Source organism: Gopherus flavomarginatus, chromosome 6 (assembly GCF_025201925.1).
Source record: "Gopherus flavomarginatus isolate rGopFla2 chromosome 6, rGopFla2.mat.asm, whole genome shotgun sequence".
NCBI lineage: Eukaryota > Metazoa > Chordata > Testudines > Testudinidae > Gopherus > Gopherus flavomarginatus.
Genome location: NC_066622.1, coordinates 66534128 through 66551395, shown reverse-complemented (window position 1 = coordinate 66551395; position 17268 = coordinate 66534128). Strand labels below are relative to the sequence as shown.

The following is a 17268-nucleotide window of genomic DNA, read 5'->3' as shown; positions in this document are numbered from 1 at the left end:
GAAAGTTCTGTTGACTTTTTTTAAAGCCAAAATATCAGTCCATTTCAAAAACCTGTGGGAACGAACCCAGATTTGAAAACGTTGAAATGTTCATGATTCTATGTAAAAAGTTCATTTTGACCAGCTGTAATAAAACCAGTTCACATTTACATTATCCCTCTTACAGCACTTTTGAAAAGCTGGGTAAATATCATTCGGTGACAGTCCACAGCTGGGAAACTGAAACACTATGCAGGCACATTTGTAGCATTGTGATAGGATGTATAAACCCCACTCTGGTTATGGTTAACCATGGGTTAACAGGAGCCTGAGCCCCATTAGGCCAGTGGGTGGCACTTGGAGGCGTGTTGCACACTGGTCATCAAACTCACTTGGGAAGGAACTGAGTCTTCCTAAAGGAGGGGGCATAGGGCAGTAAGAAAAGAAGACCCGGGGGAGGCGCATGAGACAGGTAGCTGGGAACTTCCTGGACTAAATGCAGAAGGAAGCCTAGAGCCAGAACTGGAAGGTCCAGAGCCAGGAGGAAGCCTGGGACCAGAGGTGGGTCACCCTGATCCAGGAGGAAGCTGGAGGCGGGGAAGCCCACAAGGTGTTTGGACAAGTCTGAGCAGCTGCAAGGAAGGACTCTGCAGCACTCAGAGATCTCTGGAAGACACCAGCCTGGAGCAAGCTGCGGTGCCTGACCCTGCCATGAGAGCAGGACCCAGACCTCAGAGGAGAAATCCATGGAGATGTGGCTCATGACAAAGAGCCTAGGAAGGGGCTGGCGAGAAGGCTGAGGAATACCAGTGGGAGGAAGGGGTTCTGGGAGGCAGCAGCAAGGTGTATGACAGAACAGACCTTGGTGGCTCGTCCTCAGGTCCCTGGACTGGGACCCGTGAAGAGGGCGGGCCTGGGTTCTTCACCCCAGCCACTGGGAAGGTGGTGTGAAGCACTGATGTGAGGCAATAAGGACTAATCAGAGCCTGGAGAGAGGCTTTAAGAGCCGCTTGTCCCAGAGGCTGGAAATCTCACAGAGACCTTGAAACTATTTGTTGGAATTTCTTACCCCAGAAGGGAGGAGGCTTAAAGTGACCTGGCCAGAGGGCTGAATACCACGAAGAGGCCGGCCACCGCAGGGCTGGGGTGCCCATCAGCTAGGAACGCTAAACAGGAAAGCGCTGCCATGCCCAGCCTCGAGGGAGGCACTGCTGGTGAGTCAACTCCTCTATGGGCACCTGTCACTTAAGTACCAGAGCTCCTCCTTCATCTCACAAGCACGGGTGATTTCTCCTCATCATCCTTCGGGGTGGGAAGGTTGAGGCCTGGAGCAACTAAAGACCAGATTTGTAATTGTATTTAGGGTCTGCAAAACCTAAGTGATTTAGAAGCCTAAATCTCATCTGTGTCTACATAACTTGAAATGAGGTTTAAGCGCCTAAATCAGTTAGGTATCGCAACTCCTACATACCTTTAAAAATCTGAGCCAAAAACTGAATCCAGACTTCCTGCATCCCTGTCTAGCGCCTTAACCACAAGACCATCCTTCTTGCATTGAGAATGTGATTTACCTGTGGGTCACCCAACATGTTCGTGATAGAGCTGGAGTGCCAGGCCTTGATTCCCAGTTCCAACCACTGGGCCCCTAGAGCCCCGTCCTGTGCCGTGCTGAGTATCCTCAGCTCCCCCAGAAGTCAGCTGGAGTTCGGGGCAGTCAGCACTTTGCGAGAACAGGCTCTCGAAGTGGTGGCAGAGCCTGGCTCCCTATACAAGAAGTGGTGGAACATGTACCATGCCAGTGCTGGAAATGCACCTTGGGAGGGGCAGGCACAGCTAGGGTAGGTTCTCCTGTTTCCACCTCTAACTCCAAACTCAGTAGTGATGGGTGAACCTGGGACTGTTCTTGTCTGGATATGAGTCAACAGTTTGCCCTTGTTGCCAAGAAGGCTAATGGCATTTTGGTCTGTATAAGTAGGGGCATTGCCAGCAGATCAAGGGACGTGATCATTCCTCTATTCGACATTGGTGAGGCCTCATCTGGAGTACTGTGTCCAGTTTTGGGCCCCACACTACAAGAAGGATGTGGAAAAATTGGAAAGAGTCCAGCAGAGAACAACAGAAATGATGAGGGGGCTGGAGCACATGACATGACTGAGTCTGAGGGAACTGGGATTGTTTAGTCTGCAGAAGAGAAGAATGAAGGGGGGATTTGATAGCTGCTTTCAACTACCTGAAAGGCGATTCCAAAGAGGATGGATCTACTGTTCTCAGTGGTACCAGATGACAGAACAAGAAGTAATGGTCTTAAGTTGCAGTGGGGAGGTTTAAGTTGGATATTAGGAAAAGCTTTTTCACTAGGAGGGTGGTGGAGCACTGGAATGGGTTACCTAAGGAGGTGGTGCAATCTCTTTCCTTAGAGGTTTTTAAACTCAGACTTGACAAAGCCCTGGCTGGGATGATTTAGTTGGGGGTTTGGTCCTGCTTTGAGCATGGGGTTGGACTAGATGACCTCCTGAGATCCCTTCCAACCTTAATATTCTATGATTCTATGATTTAAGCACCCATCACCCTGATTGCCTCAGACGGCTGCTAGCCAGTACATTAACCATCAGAGCAAAGGAAGCTCCTAAAGAGCTTGACTCGTGATCCCATTGTGTTTGCTAGCAGCTCCAGGCAGTAACGGGCAGGGCCAAGGAGGAGATAATCCATTTGCCAGAGAGAGAAAAGGTTCTGGAGAGTCAGAGACACAGCAATTCTGCCTGCAAGGAACTGCCAGATCTGAGTAGACCCAAGTCTAATATCCTGTCTCTGACAGTGGCCAGCACCAGCTGCTTCAGAAGGTGTAAGAACCCCACAGAAGCAGATGTGGGATGATCTGCCCTCCATTAGGGTAGATGTGGTCTCTAACAGTTATTGCCTGGGTTATGCCCTTAGTGGGAGGTCTGGCAGAAGATTTGTTGTCATTAATTATGATGGTAATTCTGGATATTCTTGTTATCTGTATAAATGTCCAATCTGTTTTCGAATCTTGATAAGTTCTCTGCCTCAATGACTTCCTGTGGTAGTGAGTTCCACAGCCTAATTACACGCTGTGTGAAAGTATTTCCTTTTAGCAACTTTTTAAGCAAGAGAAAAGTTAGGTCCATATGTCAGCACTTTCTAATTCTACCAAGTCCTTCATGGGAATCAGACACAACTATCAAGAGAAGAAGAGCCCCTGGATGGAGAGAGAAATCCTCCTGGTTTGGGGTGATTTCCTACTGGTGTATTTCCGTAGCCATTCTCCCACTCCCAATACCCCTCACCCATCCCAGCAGCAGTGTTACTCAGTGAGTCTCCCCTTTATGTGAAAGGTGAAGATCTCTGATCTCAGTAATAACTTTGGAGATATAGCTGTCAGAGGGGAATGGTACAGAAGAAGGGACTGTGACTTCAACCTGCTTCCCTGTTGTATGTGTGGATACAGTTTAGGACTCATTGCTTCCCCATGGACAGACAAGCTGACAACCTGTGAGAGGGGTCCCTACCTGAAAAGCCATGGAGTTGGCAATGGCCAGAAAGATCCTGAGGGGCAAGCCAGCTTTGTAGGACCGATGGCTCCAGAGACGATGCGCTCCAGCTGTGATCCCCAGAGCACTCATCAGGAAACACAGGGACCCTGGACATAAGAAAAGGGGGGGAAGGCAATGAGTCAGATAAGTTAGAGCATGTTGTCCAGCTGGAAATTTTCTATTGAATCATAGAATATCAGGGTTGGAAGGGACCTCGAGAGGTCATCTAGTCCAAGCCCCAACACAAGAGCAGAACTTGATCCAATACAAGAGCAGAACTTTCTTCTGAAGATGCACAGGCAAAAGAGACACTTGTGCTTTGATACCATGATGATGGACACTCAGTGAATAAAACTGCTGCTTCCAGTACAGCCCTGTGGCAACAACTCTAACAGATCTCGCTCTTTGGGAATTTCCCCTAATAATCTGGATAAATTCTCCTCTTCCTAGTTCATTTCATCATATGTCTCCTAGTCAGATTTCTTTGGCATTTACACCTTTCTGTGGTAGATGATGTAAGCCCGGATAGCTATCCTGCATAGCTACCGAGGGGCCCCGCTACAGGTTTAAGCCCTTAAGATTTCCCTATAGATATGCTTATTTCCCGACCCCCAGACACACTACAATGTTAGACATCACACTGACTGGCAGGTGTTTTTAGATGTTACAGAAAGTGAACTACATACAGGGTCATCTTCTCTCCCTCACCCTTTTGAATACCCAAGCAGGAGCAAGCTGGGGAAAGTGGTTGTCTGATCAGATCCTAGACCATACCTTCAGCTCCATCATCGACTGGAGACTGCTCAGCTTCTCCCTTCCCACCTGTCTCCTCTCCCTACTCATCAGTTCTCCTCTCTGCTCAGTTGCTAGATTCATTGCCAAGTCGTAGGCAGGCCACAGGTGATTGGTGGTGGATTGGAAGAGCGTCAAGTTGACTTTTTTTGTTTGCTCCCCTGTGGTGCTGTCATGAGTCAGTCAGGTGGAGTTCGATCCCTTAAGGCAGGGGTTCTCAGACTTTTGTACTGGTGACCCCTTTCACACAGAAAGCCTCTGAGTGCAACCCCCCTTATGCATTAAAAACACCTTTGTATCTATTTAACACCATTATAAATGCTGGCTCCCAGGAGCAGCAGTAAGGGTACCACGTATGCACCATTTCCCAAGGCCAGTGTTCAGAAAAAGTAATTATGGATAGAACTGGATGACAGCTCTGTCCAGAAATATCCTGCCTCCTCCCTGAGCTGGAGGAGAGGCGACTGGCACATTTATTAAATCTGCAGAGGATACTAAATTAGGAGGTGTTGTCAACAGCTTTGAGGAAAGAGTAACAAAGGAGCGTCTATAGAGAGGTTAGATAATATGGGCCAGATCCCCGGGTAGAGTAGAGCTGATTTGTACTGTGCCGCCAGGGTTCTTTGGCTGCCAGCTCTGCCTAACTGGCCCAGGGAGGCGTCACCATAGTGCAAGAACGATCCCACAACACCGCAGAACAGATGTCCCACATGTTCCCCATTGCTGGCACTGCAGGAAATGGGCATTGTTAAAACACCTCTGCACCATGCTAATCCATGTATAGCCCCTTTACGGCCATTACAGGCCAGCGTAAATCAAAGCAACCCCCAGGCTGCTCCACCACAGCACAAGGAGGACAGCATGCACAGAATGGTCCCTACCACAGGGCCTTGAGGGTATACCACCCTCCCTGACTTCCCCTTTGTGTGTTTTGGCCACAACAGAGGGCCACAGTCAGGACATAAAAGAATCCAGAGTCAGCTTTGTCAAATGCAGGTAGTGCCTCCAGGGGAAGAGAATCCCTGGCTGGACAGTAGTGGTAGGGGAGATGCACAGAAAGCAGCAATGCTGAGAGACCAAAGGGATCTCACAGACACTGCAGTGGAGGGATATTGCCTGACTAGCAATACTATGCCGTTCTGGGGAACTCTGGTCCAGAAAGAGATTGTGTGATATAACGCGGGCAGGAACTGAGAAGGGCAAATATCAGCAAAGGGCTGGAGAGCTTGAAAAGCAATGAGACCTTAGTATGTAGAACCTGGCAAGATGGAAATTAAAGGGGATAGAACCAGAGAGTCTATAGGACTCTGAGAGATGTGAACATCAAGCCAGCAGAGGAATGGTTTAGGATGGTATAACTATGAGTAATATAATAGGCTATTGGTCTCAGACTCTGCAGCTTACAGTAGTGGTAGAGCATAGACTGAAGCTACGACTGTGGTATATATTCTGAATAAGGGATGCTCATCTGTCCCAGGTGGTAGGGCACTGCTAAACTGAAATTAAAATCCAGAAAGATCAACCTGAAACAGAAAACAGCAAAGAAAAGAAACAGTACAGAAGTGAGAACACAAGTGTGCTGTGAGGAACTGCCAGACAGAGAAAGGTGAGACACAGACTGAGGGGGCACTGGAGCAAAATGGGATGAGAACAGAGAGGGCAGATGTGCTTAGGGATGCATCAAAAATGCTGTAGAGTGGGGAAGAGTAAGAAGGACAGACATCATTTAACTCCCACACACCCCAGCTCATCCCATTTCTGGACCACATGGTTGTCCCATTTCCCTGGAAGAAACCCACCAAACCAATCCCCTTCCTCCTCACCCCACCCTAACTTAATTCTGAGGGTATCTGGCTGCCTTGCTGAATGCTGAGGTGCATGCCCATCTCTAGGGTGCAGCCAGACGCTCCACTGGAGCAGGTCTGTGAGGCTCCCAGAACTCTGCTTGCAAGGCTGGAGCTGGGGCTTTCAGAACAGATAATGGTGCACCAGAAAGCAGTGGGGCCCGAAGAGCAAGGCTTTCTGCTGCACAAAACAGTGTCAAGGGCCTTGAAAGTTTCCCCCAAGGACACGCTGATGTTGCATATTCCCCCCAGCGAGGTCAGCCCGTGGGACAGCATGCGCAGTTCCCAGATTATCAGAGATGCAGGGGAAAACGCTGTCCTTGGAGCGTGTCAGTTTCACAGGGTAAAAGCCCAACATGATTCTTTTGTAAAGAGACCATTGTGTGCATGGCAGCATTCTGAGGCTACGTCTAGACTACCCGCCGTATCGGCGGGTTAAAATCGATTGCTTGGGGATCGATATATCGCGTCTCATCTAGACGCGATATATCGATCCCCGAGCGCGCTTATATCGATTCCAGAATTCCACTAACCCCAACGGAGTTGCGGAATCGACAGGGGGAGCCGCGGACATCGATCCCACGCGGTGAGGACGGGTGAGTAATCCGATCTTAGATATTCGACTTCAACTACGTTATTCACGTAGCTGAAGTTGTGTATCTAAGATCGATATCCCCCCGTAGTGTAGACCAGCCCTAAGTGATGCTGGCTTCACACTGGTGCCTTCACCACTGCCTTTCGGCAGACTGTGAACCATGCCTGTGGCACCCCACCAGCCACTGCCTGCTACAGTCACGGGAGCAAAGAGTCAAACCAGCAGGTCTTGGAAATCCCAGGGGTAACAATTAAGCCTCCTGCCTTCTTCTGGAAGGAGATCTCTCATCCCAGCTCTGGCTGTGATCCCCCCAGTCTCTAGCCAGGTCCAGAGGCCCAAGCATCCTGGAAGGTAGCATCTGAGAGTAGATCAGCCCAAGCCTGGCAGTGGCATGAAAAGACAGCAAGGGAGATCCCAGCCAGATCTCACAAGGGACTGTCCAGCAGCCTGGTTTGCCAGATTGTTACCTAGGGAGCATCTGGCTGGAACTATCTAAACTGGAGGGCCTGACTCCACTTTCTTACCCAGCCATGTAAATCAGACATGAATGAGACCCGCATCTCTAGTTTAAAATGCTCCATTTCTGTAATAGTCAGAGGCTGGGATCGGAGAAGCAGTCAGAACTTCAGGCACGTTTCGCCACACCTCGTCATCTGAACTAACCAAACTGCTCAAGTCTTCAAAATAGGTCAGAAAAAGTTTTGTGAAAGACAGGGTCTCTAGTGAGAGCCTGCACCTCCGATCCTGATCCCAGCTGCAGCTCAGCCATGCATTTCAGAAGATGAGTTTGGTTCTAACACTGGCCAGAGGGTCTGAGTGGGGAGAACGTATCTGACCCCAGCGGGTTCGCTCTAGTCATCTTTCATCCATTGCAGCCTTGACTGGAACTGGTTGCATGTGAAACAGCCTAATGAAGTTGTACAAGGTTGCCTTAGTGTCTAACTTAATGTTTCAATTTTTATCTGTGTGTTTGGGAAAGTGATACAAGAATTAGCTCCAGCTTTAACTCACTCCTGTGCCTTCACTCACATGAGACATCTCGTTCTGCAAGCCTGGCCTCTTGCGCTCCTGGAAGACCCTGTGACAGTTTCTGCAACCTCTACTCTTTATTACCCTCATGCACTGGCCTCATCCCCTTTTGGGTGAGCGTATTCTTCCGCCCCCTGCAGTTTCACACTCAGACATGGAAGATGAGAGAGTCCCCTCCACTTACCCCATGCCAAGGTGACAGGCTTTGCTGCAGGTATCAGCCACAACCCGTACAAGGCCCCTAAGTGCAGCAGGCTCATGAGGATGATGTTCCTCCAGACGTATCTCTTGGCAGGCTTGGGGCCCTCCTTCTCACAGTAGCTCTCGTCAAAGATATCGTCCGTCATGCCCCGGTCTCCTCCCAAGTCCTCTTGGTTGGATAGGGCCTTCTCCATGCCTGTTCCCCCATTCCTCATCACCCTGGCAGTGACTGTGGGGGAGGGGAGATCCTTGGAGAGCTGGCACTGGGAGGGGACATTAAAAACAAACAACATTGTGTTGGTTACAATCTGGTCCCCACCAAAAGGATCAAGAGGGGCTGGGGCTGGGCTGCTGATCCACCATAACACCCATCTCCAAGGACAGAGGGGCATTAGGAGCTAGGGCTGGCTGTCTCTTCATCACAGCCCTCCTCCCCCGCCCCCGCCATCCCCCACATCATATTCCAGGGGGAGGCAGGGGGAGGTTACTAAATCAGCTTCTGAGTGGTAACAGGACTCTGTCTGGGGTTCTCCAGCCAGGCCCAGTAGCACACAGACAATGGCATGTTGTTCTCTTGTGGTGCAACCCACCTCTCACCCCAGGTCAGTGTTAAGCCTAGACACCACTTCATCCCTAGGCACCACTCAGGATCTGTGGTGCCCTATACAGTGGTGGATCTCAGCCCTGAGGCTTTGGGGGGCATGGCGAGTGGGAACGAAAGTGTTCAAAGACACCCCACCACCAGCAGCAGCAGAGATCCCCTTAAGGGCACAGGGAATCACTCTTAATGGGTGTTTTACATCGATTACTCAAGGGTCCCTAAGAGCTTGACTGAGCTCATTTCTTTCAGCCACCAATAAATTACATTGTGCAAACCAGCAACAGAGGGAACGAGATTCACACTTTGTTCCCAGGGCTTCTCCTAATACCAATCCTTTCCCTTCCACAGCCCCTTCCATGGAGGATCTCAGGGCAGTTCAGTTATTACTGGGTTAAGCCTCACAATCTGTTTGTGGTACCTTTTCACTCTCTCTGCCTTACTTTCCTTCTCTGTCCAGTGGGGAGAGCGATACTGGCTGACCTGTGCCAAGTGCTTTGAGATCTCTGGGTGAGGAGTGATAGGGATAAGGATAGCGTTGCATGCTCCTAGCTAAAACCTTGGAGTTGTCACCTCATGGTTACCAGTCAGTATCAGTATCTCCCACACTCAGAGATGGGGAAGTCAAGGCACCGAGAGAAGTAACTTGCCTGAAGTCACCCAGCGAATCAGTGGCACAGTTAAGAATAGACCTTAGAAGTCTTGGCTCCCAGTTCCCCTGATGCAAGCATGACACAACATTCATTCTTCACATGCCCTACCCCTCTGTATTAGCAGGAGTGCCAGATCACACGTGCATGATGAAAGGATCATGCATGAGTGACCTCACTAGGCAGGATCCTTTCATTAAATCTGGAGTAACTGATCCTCCTCTCAGCCAGGTGTGGTCACTTCATGGCTGCACACCAGGGTGCCCATCTCAGGTCTGAAGGGCATGATGGGCTTGATTTTCAGAGGGGTCGGGCATTTGTTGGAGCCTCTGGCCCCTGAGAATCAGCCCAAACGAGCCTCGGCTGTCCTATGCCTTGCTCAGCCATTTCTACTTGTACAAACTGGGTGTGTAGACACTACCCAATTGGAATGTCAGAATCAGGCCTGACACTTCTGGACATGCTGAGGAAGCCTGGACAGGTGTCTGTGCCTCTCCAATGGCTATTTGGTATCTTTGGTGGCAGGGCATTAGAAGCTGGCTCACACATATGTTCTTCCCAGTGGTAGGGCACCCTCTGGGGCCAGGGCTCCACTATGGCCCAGTTTCTTGAGGGAGGCATTAAAAGCAATCCATGCTGTTTATGTGGCCACCCAACTCCTCCCTTTCCCAGGGGCAGAATCTACAGCCTCAGCAATACCTCCTCACAGTGACTGTTATAGAGGCAGAGAAATTCCCCTTGGAGGATCCGCAGGCACCCTATAGGTTCTCTTGCAGACATCTGGAATCAAACATATTTCTATTTAAAAGGAAGAGCCTAGGCAAATCCATGCTGCCAGACAGCTTTGTTGCTGGAGAGTTGTCTTCTTTGCATCCCAGCTTGGGGACCCTGTCTCCCAACAACTCTCTTCTAGTCAATGTCCCTCACCAAAGGCTTTTAAGCAAAGTAAACTGCCATGGGATAACAGGGAAGGTCCTTTCATGGATTGGTAACTGGTTAAAAGACAGTAAACAGAGGGTAGGAATAAATGGTCATTTTTCAGAATGGAGAGAGGTAAATAGTGATGTCCCCCAGGGGTTAGTACTGGGCCCAGTCCTATTCAGCATATGATCTGGAAAAAGGGGTAAACAGTGAGGTGGCAAAATTTGCAGATGATACAAAACTACTCCAGATAGTTAAGTCCCAGGCAGATTGGGAAGAGCTACAAAGAATCTCACAAAACTGAGTGACTGGGCAACAAAATGGCAGATGAAATTCAGTGTGATAAATGCGAAGTAATGCACATTGGATAACATAATCCTAACTATACATACAAAATGATGGAATCCAAGTTAGCTGTTGCCACTCAAGAAAGAGATCTTGGAGTATTTCTAGATAGTTCTCTGAAAACATCCACTCAATGTGCAGAAGCAGTCAAAAAAGGAAACAGGCTGTTGGGAATCATTAAGAAAGGATAGATAATAAGACAGAAAATATCATGTTGCCTCTATATAAATCCATGGTACGCCCACATCTTGAATACTGCATGCAGATGTGATCACCTCATCTCAAAAAAAGTTTTATTGGAATTGGAAATGGTTCAGAAAAGGACAAGAAAAATTATTAGGGGGATGGAACGGCTTCCATATGAGCAGAGATTAATAAGACTGGGACTTTTCAACTTGGAAAAGAGATGAGTAAGGCGGGGATATGATTGAGGTCTATAAAATTGTGACTGGTGTGGAGAAAGTAAATAAGGAAGTGTTAGTTACTCCTCATAACACAAGAACTAGGGGTCATCGAATGAAATTAATAGGCAACACATTTAAAACAAACAAAAGGAAGTATTTCTTCACACAACTGACAGTCAACCTGTAGAATGCCTTGCCAGAGGATGTTGTGAAGGTCAAGACTATAACAGGGTTCAAAAAGAATTAGATAAATTCAAGGAGGATAGGTCCATCAATGGCTATTAGCCAGGATGGGCAGGGATGGTGTCCCTAGCCTGTGTTTGTCAGAAGCTGGGAATGGGCGACACGGGATGGATCACTGGATGATTACCTGCTCTGTTCATTCCCTCTGGGGCACCTGGCATTGGCCACTGTCGGAAGATAGGATGTTGGGTTAGATGAGGATCTTTTGTCTGACCCAGCATGGCTGTTCTTATGTTCATAGTAATGATACATCCAGAGGTTTTGGGGACAGACCTAAAGTGTCTGTGAAATGTGTTATAATCCAGATATTAGGCACGTTAGGGTTCTCCCCAGCCCAAATGTCAGATATACCCATATGACTTCCTACCAGGAGGTCGTATATACTTCCCTGGCTGCATGATAATTGGCCAAGAGGGCTCAGGGCTTGTCTATATAGGGGAAATTACCAGCATAGCTATGCCTGTAAAATTACACCCACATTGATGCTCTTATCCCAGATTGACTCCACAGGGAACTTTACTGACATTGATATAATTATAGCAGCACAGTATGTTGGTCATCTTCCCTGCGTAGGCCTTCGAGAGGCCATATGGCCCACAGACAGCTCTGAAATCCAGCTGAGAGACATGACAGGGGTACCAACTTGGCTGGAGACCAATAGGGTGGGGAGGAGAGAGAGGGGAGTTATCTCCTGGCCTAAGGGCTACACTGGCTCCTCTTGCCTCTGCCCCGAGAGAAGGATGGGGATTGAACAGGGCTGCTTTGGGGTCTAGAGGTGGGAAGAGTGGCCAGATCATTTACATGAGTGCCCCCTCATTCATGAATGACTCTGCAGCTCCCATGTGCAGAACAGATGTCCCCCCCCCACTCTCTGCCAATATTAAGCATCCAGTAGGTGAACCTGGTATACAGCCAACACAGACAGCCTAGTAGAGTTTATGTGCCCCGTACAGCTGGACTCAGGACCAGACCCCAGTAATACAATCTCAGGCCAGTATACGGCAGCACCCCACAAGCAGCATAGCGCAGGGTCATTCACAACCTTGAGAAAAAGAGAGAAGGCAGCAGATGTGTCAGTTAAGTCTAGTCCCTAAATAAATATTAAAAAATGAAAGGAAAACATCAGTTCTGGCATGCATTTCTGCTGGAGAGAGGGCACGCTCTCCACATCCCTGCACCTCCACCTCGTGTGGAGAGAGGGCACGCTCTCCACATCCCTGCACCTCCACCTCGTGTGGAGAGAGGGCACGCTCTCCACATCCCTGCACCTCCACCTCGTGTAGTCCTTTATACTCCTGAAAAGGGGCGGGAATACCCTGCCATTCTGAGCTGGGAGCATTTCCCTCCCACTTTGCACAGACGGGCTGTGGATAGATGGCGTTAGATGGGGGAATCAGCTAAATCCGTCTAGAACAGAAACTGCCCAGAGATCATTCATTTTTAAAAGGCTAATTTCCGCCCACCACAGATTATTATTAAGAGATGAGGATGACTGAACACTGCATATTTGCAACCTCTCATTTACTCTTGCCTTGTTCACAGCATAATCAATTTCACTTTGGTTTCTAGTCAATTTCACCTTGAGTGTCCTAGGCTAGCACAGTGCTGCAATGTTTGGGTTACAAACACTGCAGGAGAACGTCGGTTTAAAAACTGGAAATGATTTCCATTGGGAGTTTTAATAAAAACCATCGGCCATCTGCCCAAGAGACTCGCATGGAACCGCTTCTATGGCGCTGAAGGATTTGCTCAAAAAATTCCCCGCAAAACCAGCAGTTGATGATTCACTCCTCTCTCCACACACCCCCTTCCTCAAGGAGATTTCAGCAGCGTACTTAAGTAGTTAAGATCTTGCTCCCCCTCTGTGGGCTCAATCTGCCTCAGGTTAGCAGCAAATTGCGTTTGTTAATGCTTTGAGAATAACACAAAAGCACGGAGATTTTAACCCCCACCCCCACCCCCCGAATTTCCCAGTTCTAGTTAACTAAACCCCCTGTGAAAAAGAAATGATTCCAGCTGGTGGCATGAGGGATCTATTCAGCAGAGCTCACCTAGCAGGTCTCTAGAACTTACTACCCAGGCAGGGCCAGCGCTTCCATTTAGGCTGCGTAGGCAATCGGCAGGATTATTGGGGGGCGGCATTTTGCGGGGGGGGGGGGCGGTAGACGGCTCCGGCTGACCAGTCGTGCGTGCGGAGGGTCCGCTGGTCTCGCGGCTCTAGTGGAGCTGCCGCAGGCATCATTTCTGCGGACGGTCCGCGGCTCTGGTGCACCTCCCGCAGGCACGACTGCGGCAGGTCAACCGGAGTCGCGGGAGCAGGTCGCGGGGCGGCAAATGGTCGTGCGCCTAGGGCGCTAAAAATACTAGCGCCGGTGCCGTACCCAGGGCTCTGCTTACCTCCTCTTGGAGCACGTTGGCAGGCATCTGGGGACTGCGCGTGTGTGCGCACAGCTCTGTGTCCAGCTACTGCCGGCGGCTTCCTCTGCGTGTGACCGCCGAGGGAGGGAGAGCTGCGTGCTGCTGCTGGCAGATGCTCTGCGCTTCAGTGAAGACGCCGCCTGTGGTGGTGCCCGTGGTAATGTGATCCCGGGAGATGGATCGTGCTTTCCCGCAGGGAGCCCTCGCAGCACTTCAGCGGCGTCCCCGCTCCTTGGCTTAGCAGGCGACAGCTGCCAGGGCTGACGCAGTGAAGCTTCCCGGTGCCCTGCGCTTGCTGCTGTTGTTATTGTCTTCTTGGGACTGGCAGACCGATGCCAGGTGCGGGGAAGGATGCTGATGAAGAGGACAAGGATGGGAGAATCGCTAATGATGCCTTTAGACTTGCCGAGGGGATCCTATTGGTTGACGGAAATTTGGTGCCACCTAAGGCTGCCCTCGCCATTGGCTGTCAGCAATCTGCTGTTCGCGTTGCTGTTGGACTGTAGCGCTCTGTCCTAGGCTGAGCTGCGCTGCCATCTCAGCCATGCGCCCCGCACGGGGCCCTCCCCCAGCGGGAAGAGAAACGCGCAGCTGCCAGCCTCAGCCGAGCGAGAAGGCGATGACCTAGAGTTACCTTGCTCTGGAAAGTGGGTCAGGAGGTCTCGCCTGCGCTGGGTCCTAGGACTGAACCTTCTGCATTCCTCTGCTTGTGGCTGGTGGGGAGGGGGTTGCTGGGGGGGGGGCGAGTGGCTCGTACGAGGGGGCTTCCCTGGGGGGCTTCCCAGGAAACAGCTGCCAGTGAAATGCCATGAGTCGCCTGGGGGTGTTCTTTGTGCTAACCCTGCTAGGTAGCTGGGATCTCGGTATCTCCCACCGCCCTTCTTCTAGCGCCTGGGCAGCGTACCTCAGCCGCCTTCCCTGACAAAGCCCAGCCGGGGGGACCCGGTTTGCATCCTCTCTGATGCGCCATCCTTTCTAGCTGGTTTGCAAAGAGCTGCCTCCCGCTAAGAGGGCCGCTGCTAAGGCTTCCTGCGCCCCTGAAGGGGCCACCTGGTGAGCAATGGACACAACCTAGGCAAGGGCAGCTGGCTGCGTGGGGCTAGCTCAGACAGGGGCAATGGGTGGGCATGTAGCTGGAAGCCTTGGGTCTGATCAGGGTGCAAAGCTGGCTAGGACAGTTGGAGCCAAATTTTCCATAGAATCCATCTGCATTTAGTCACCTGATGCCTTTCCCAAACTACGAGTCACGCCTCCAAATTGCGAGATTGGCTCTAAAATCATGAGAGGCTTTTAAATGTTATATTTGGGTTTCTTTGTATCTGTCTCTGGTGTTCGAGCCTTGGGGGTCCCATTTCTAAGCTTTCCTCAGCAATCACGAGGGCTGGACACGTTCTTTTACAGAGAAAGTCTGAGATTCTTTTGAAATCACCTGACTCCAGGAGCTGGGGCTTTAGGAGAAACCCCAAACGTCATGACATTTGCAGTGGAATCACAAGCGTCGGCAATCATGAGATGTTAAAAGCCTGCTCTGCATCCAGGAGCTCCCACTCGTCAGTTTTCTCAGCTGCTGTCAGCAGGTGCTGCGGAGCGAGGAATAGAGCGGGGCAGAAAGGGAGTTGGAAAGCAGTCTGCTGAAAATACCAACTTTGCCTCAACAAGCAAAACAAAAAAAAAATACACAAAAGTTCTTTCGGCTGAAAACTGGAGATTCTTGTTTTTTCAACAACAAATCAAAATGTTCCATGAAAAGGAGACACATTTTGTTAAAAGTTTTGGTTAATCCAAAAAGACAGTTTCCAGGAGAAACTGTCAGCCAGCGCTAGTATATAACAATGCACTGCTTTTATCTAGCATGTGTCATCTCTAGAGCTCAAAGTACTTTACACAGGAGGTCAGTATCATTATCCCCATTTTACAGGTGGGAAACAGAGGCACGGTCACCCATCAGCAGAGCTGGGAGTGTAACCCAGGTCTCCCGAGTCCTCAGCTTCCCCAGGCAGAATAGCCCTGGGCTGGGGGCCCGGCAGCTCTGTGTCCCCTATGCAACCACCTCCAAACCCCTCCCAACACAGGGGCATTCTGGGAGCTGTCCGGTGTGGGACAGTCATTCGGAGTGAGTGACTCTGCACCCCGGTGATTCTGTACCCCTGCAACATTGGCCAATAGAGGCCATTGCAACAGGGGCAAAAATTAGTGTCACCTTTTGGGGTGCAGCCCTCAGCATCCCCCAGAAGGGGGTGCAGCCACGTCCCCTGTGCCAGCACCCCAGAACAGTGGAATTCATCACCTGACATGAGTGATGACACAAGTACAGGGTGACCGTCAATTGAGCCCACCCAGGATCTGTCTCTGCCTTGTCTAATCAATGGTGCTGGTTCCTAGAAAGACAAAAACAGATTCTCTTCCCATGTCCTCCAAAGATGAGCTGTACTTGTTCTGCTGGGATAGGCCCCATAACCCACAGGAAGCTGTTTGCCTGATGTCACAGGGAGCCGTATTACCCAGATTTCCTCTTGGGAATGAGAAGTGAATCACAGAGTGTATCTCCTGACTTCTAGCCCTCTCTCCTGACTCCTCTGGGCAAACTGATCAGACAGTCTATGTCTGGTGACTCCTGCCTGCAGATGTCATGCGGTTTTACACAACAGGGCCTGATGCAATCTCCTGGGTTGTGTGGCAGTGAACAGATGTGCTGTTGTTGAGGGACAAGGACAAAGTGGCCACGCAACAGAGAGCTGCTCATCCCAGCTTTCAGCATCCACTTTCCTCCACTTAGAAATGTGTCCAAGCTCATTGAAGGCTGGCCAAAGCTGCCCTGAGTGGGCCCAGCCTGAGCAGCTCCAGGACAACAGTAATAATAATCTGTAGCTCTTCTATAGCACCTGTCAGCAGTAGCTGTCAAAGCACTTTATAAAGGAGGTCAGGAGCATTATCTCTATTTAACACATGGGGAAACTGAGGCACAAGGAGGCAAAGTGTCTTGCCCAAAGTCACCCAGTAGGTCAGTGGCAGAGCCAGGAATAGGAATTAGGTCTTCTGAGATCCAGTCCAGTGCTTCATCCACACTGCTCCCATGCTGCCCCAGCAACATGCCCCACCTCTGCCCTGGAGGGACTCATCTGGGTTTGGTTGAAAAATTTTCATCAAAAAATGCATTTAATGAAACCAAAATTTTCGCGGGAATGTTTTAATTTGCATTGACATTTTTTGGCATTTTCAATTACCCCTCCCCCACAAACACTGAAATAGCTAAGAACTGAAATTATGTTGGGTGTCGAGGTTAGTTTTTCATTGTTTGGGCCCTCTGCCTGACTCCTTTTCTCTCCTCCTTTCTTCTCTTTCCCCATCTTTTCTAGTTTCCATTTTGTCAGTGGAAATGGGAAAAAGGCAAGGGGAAAAGTCGGGAAGGGGAGAGGGAACTGAAAACCCAAAAATAACAAATTATTTTTTTTGAAAAAACAAAAATCTCTGAAGAAGATTTTCAACTTTTTTTTTCTTTCTGCTGAAAATGCACCCTTGTTTTCACCACGCCCAGGAGCCATCTTGAGGAAAAAAGGTAAACAGTGCGGTGGCAAAATTTGGAGATGATGCAAAATTACTCAAGATAGCTAAGTCCCAGGCAGACTGCGAAGAGCTGCAAAAGGATCTCTCAGAACTGGGTGACTGGGAAACAAAATGGCAGAAGACATTCAATGGTG

General features: G+C 49.8%; 1 protein-coding gene across 2 annotated transcripts in view; it reads right to left on the bottom strand.

Moving 5' to 3' along the window:
* The window catches only part of SCD (stearoyl-CoA desaturase), an 870279-nt gene extending 856186 nt beyond the window's left edge, over window positions 1-14093 (bottom strand). For both annotated transcript variants that reach the window (XR_007775194.1, XM_050960270.1), the window contains exons 1-3: window positions 13550-14093; window positions 7975-8248; window positions 3507-3637 (exon numbers count right to left, since the gene is read on the bottom strand). Coding sequence is in view for 1 of the 2 variants with exons in the window: in XM_050960270.1 (XP_050816227.1) it covers window positions 3507-3637; window positions 7975-8248; window positions 13550-13576 (432 nt within the window). In the remaining variant the exon portion in view is untranslated. The remainder of the gene's footprint in view (window positions 1-3506; window positions 3638-7974; window positions 8249-13549) is intronic.
* Window positions 14094-17268: the final 3175 nt, after the last annotated feature.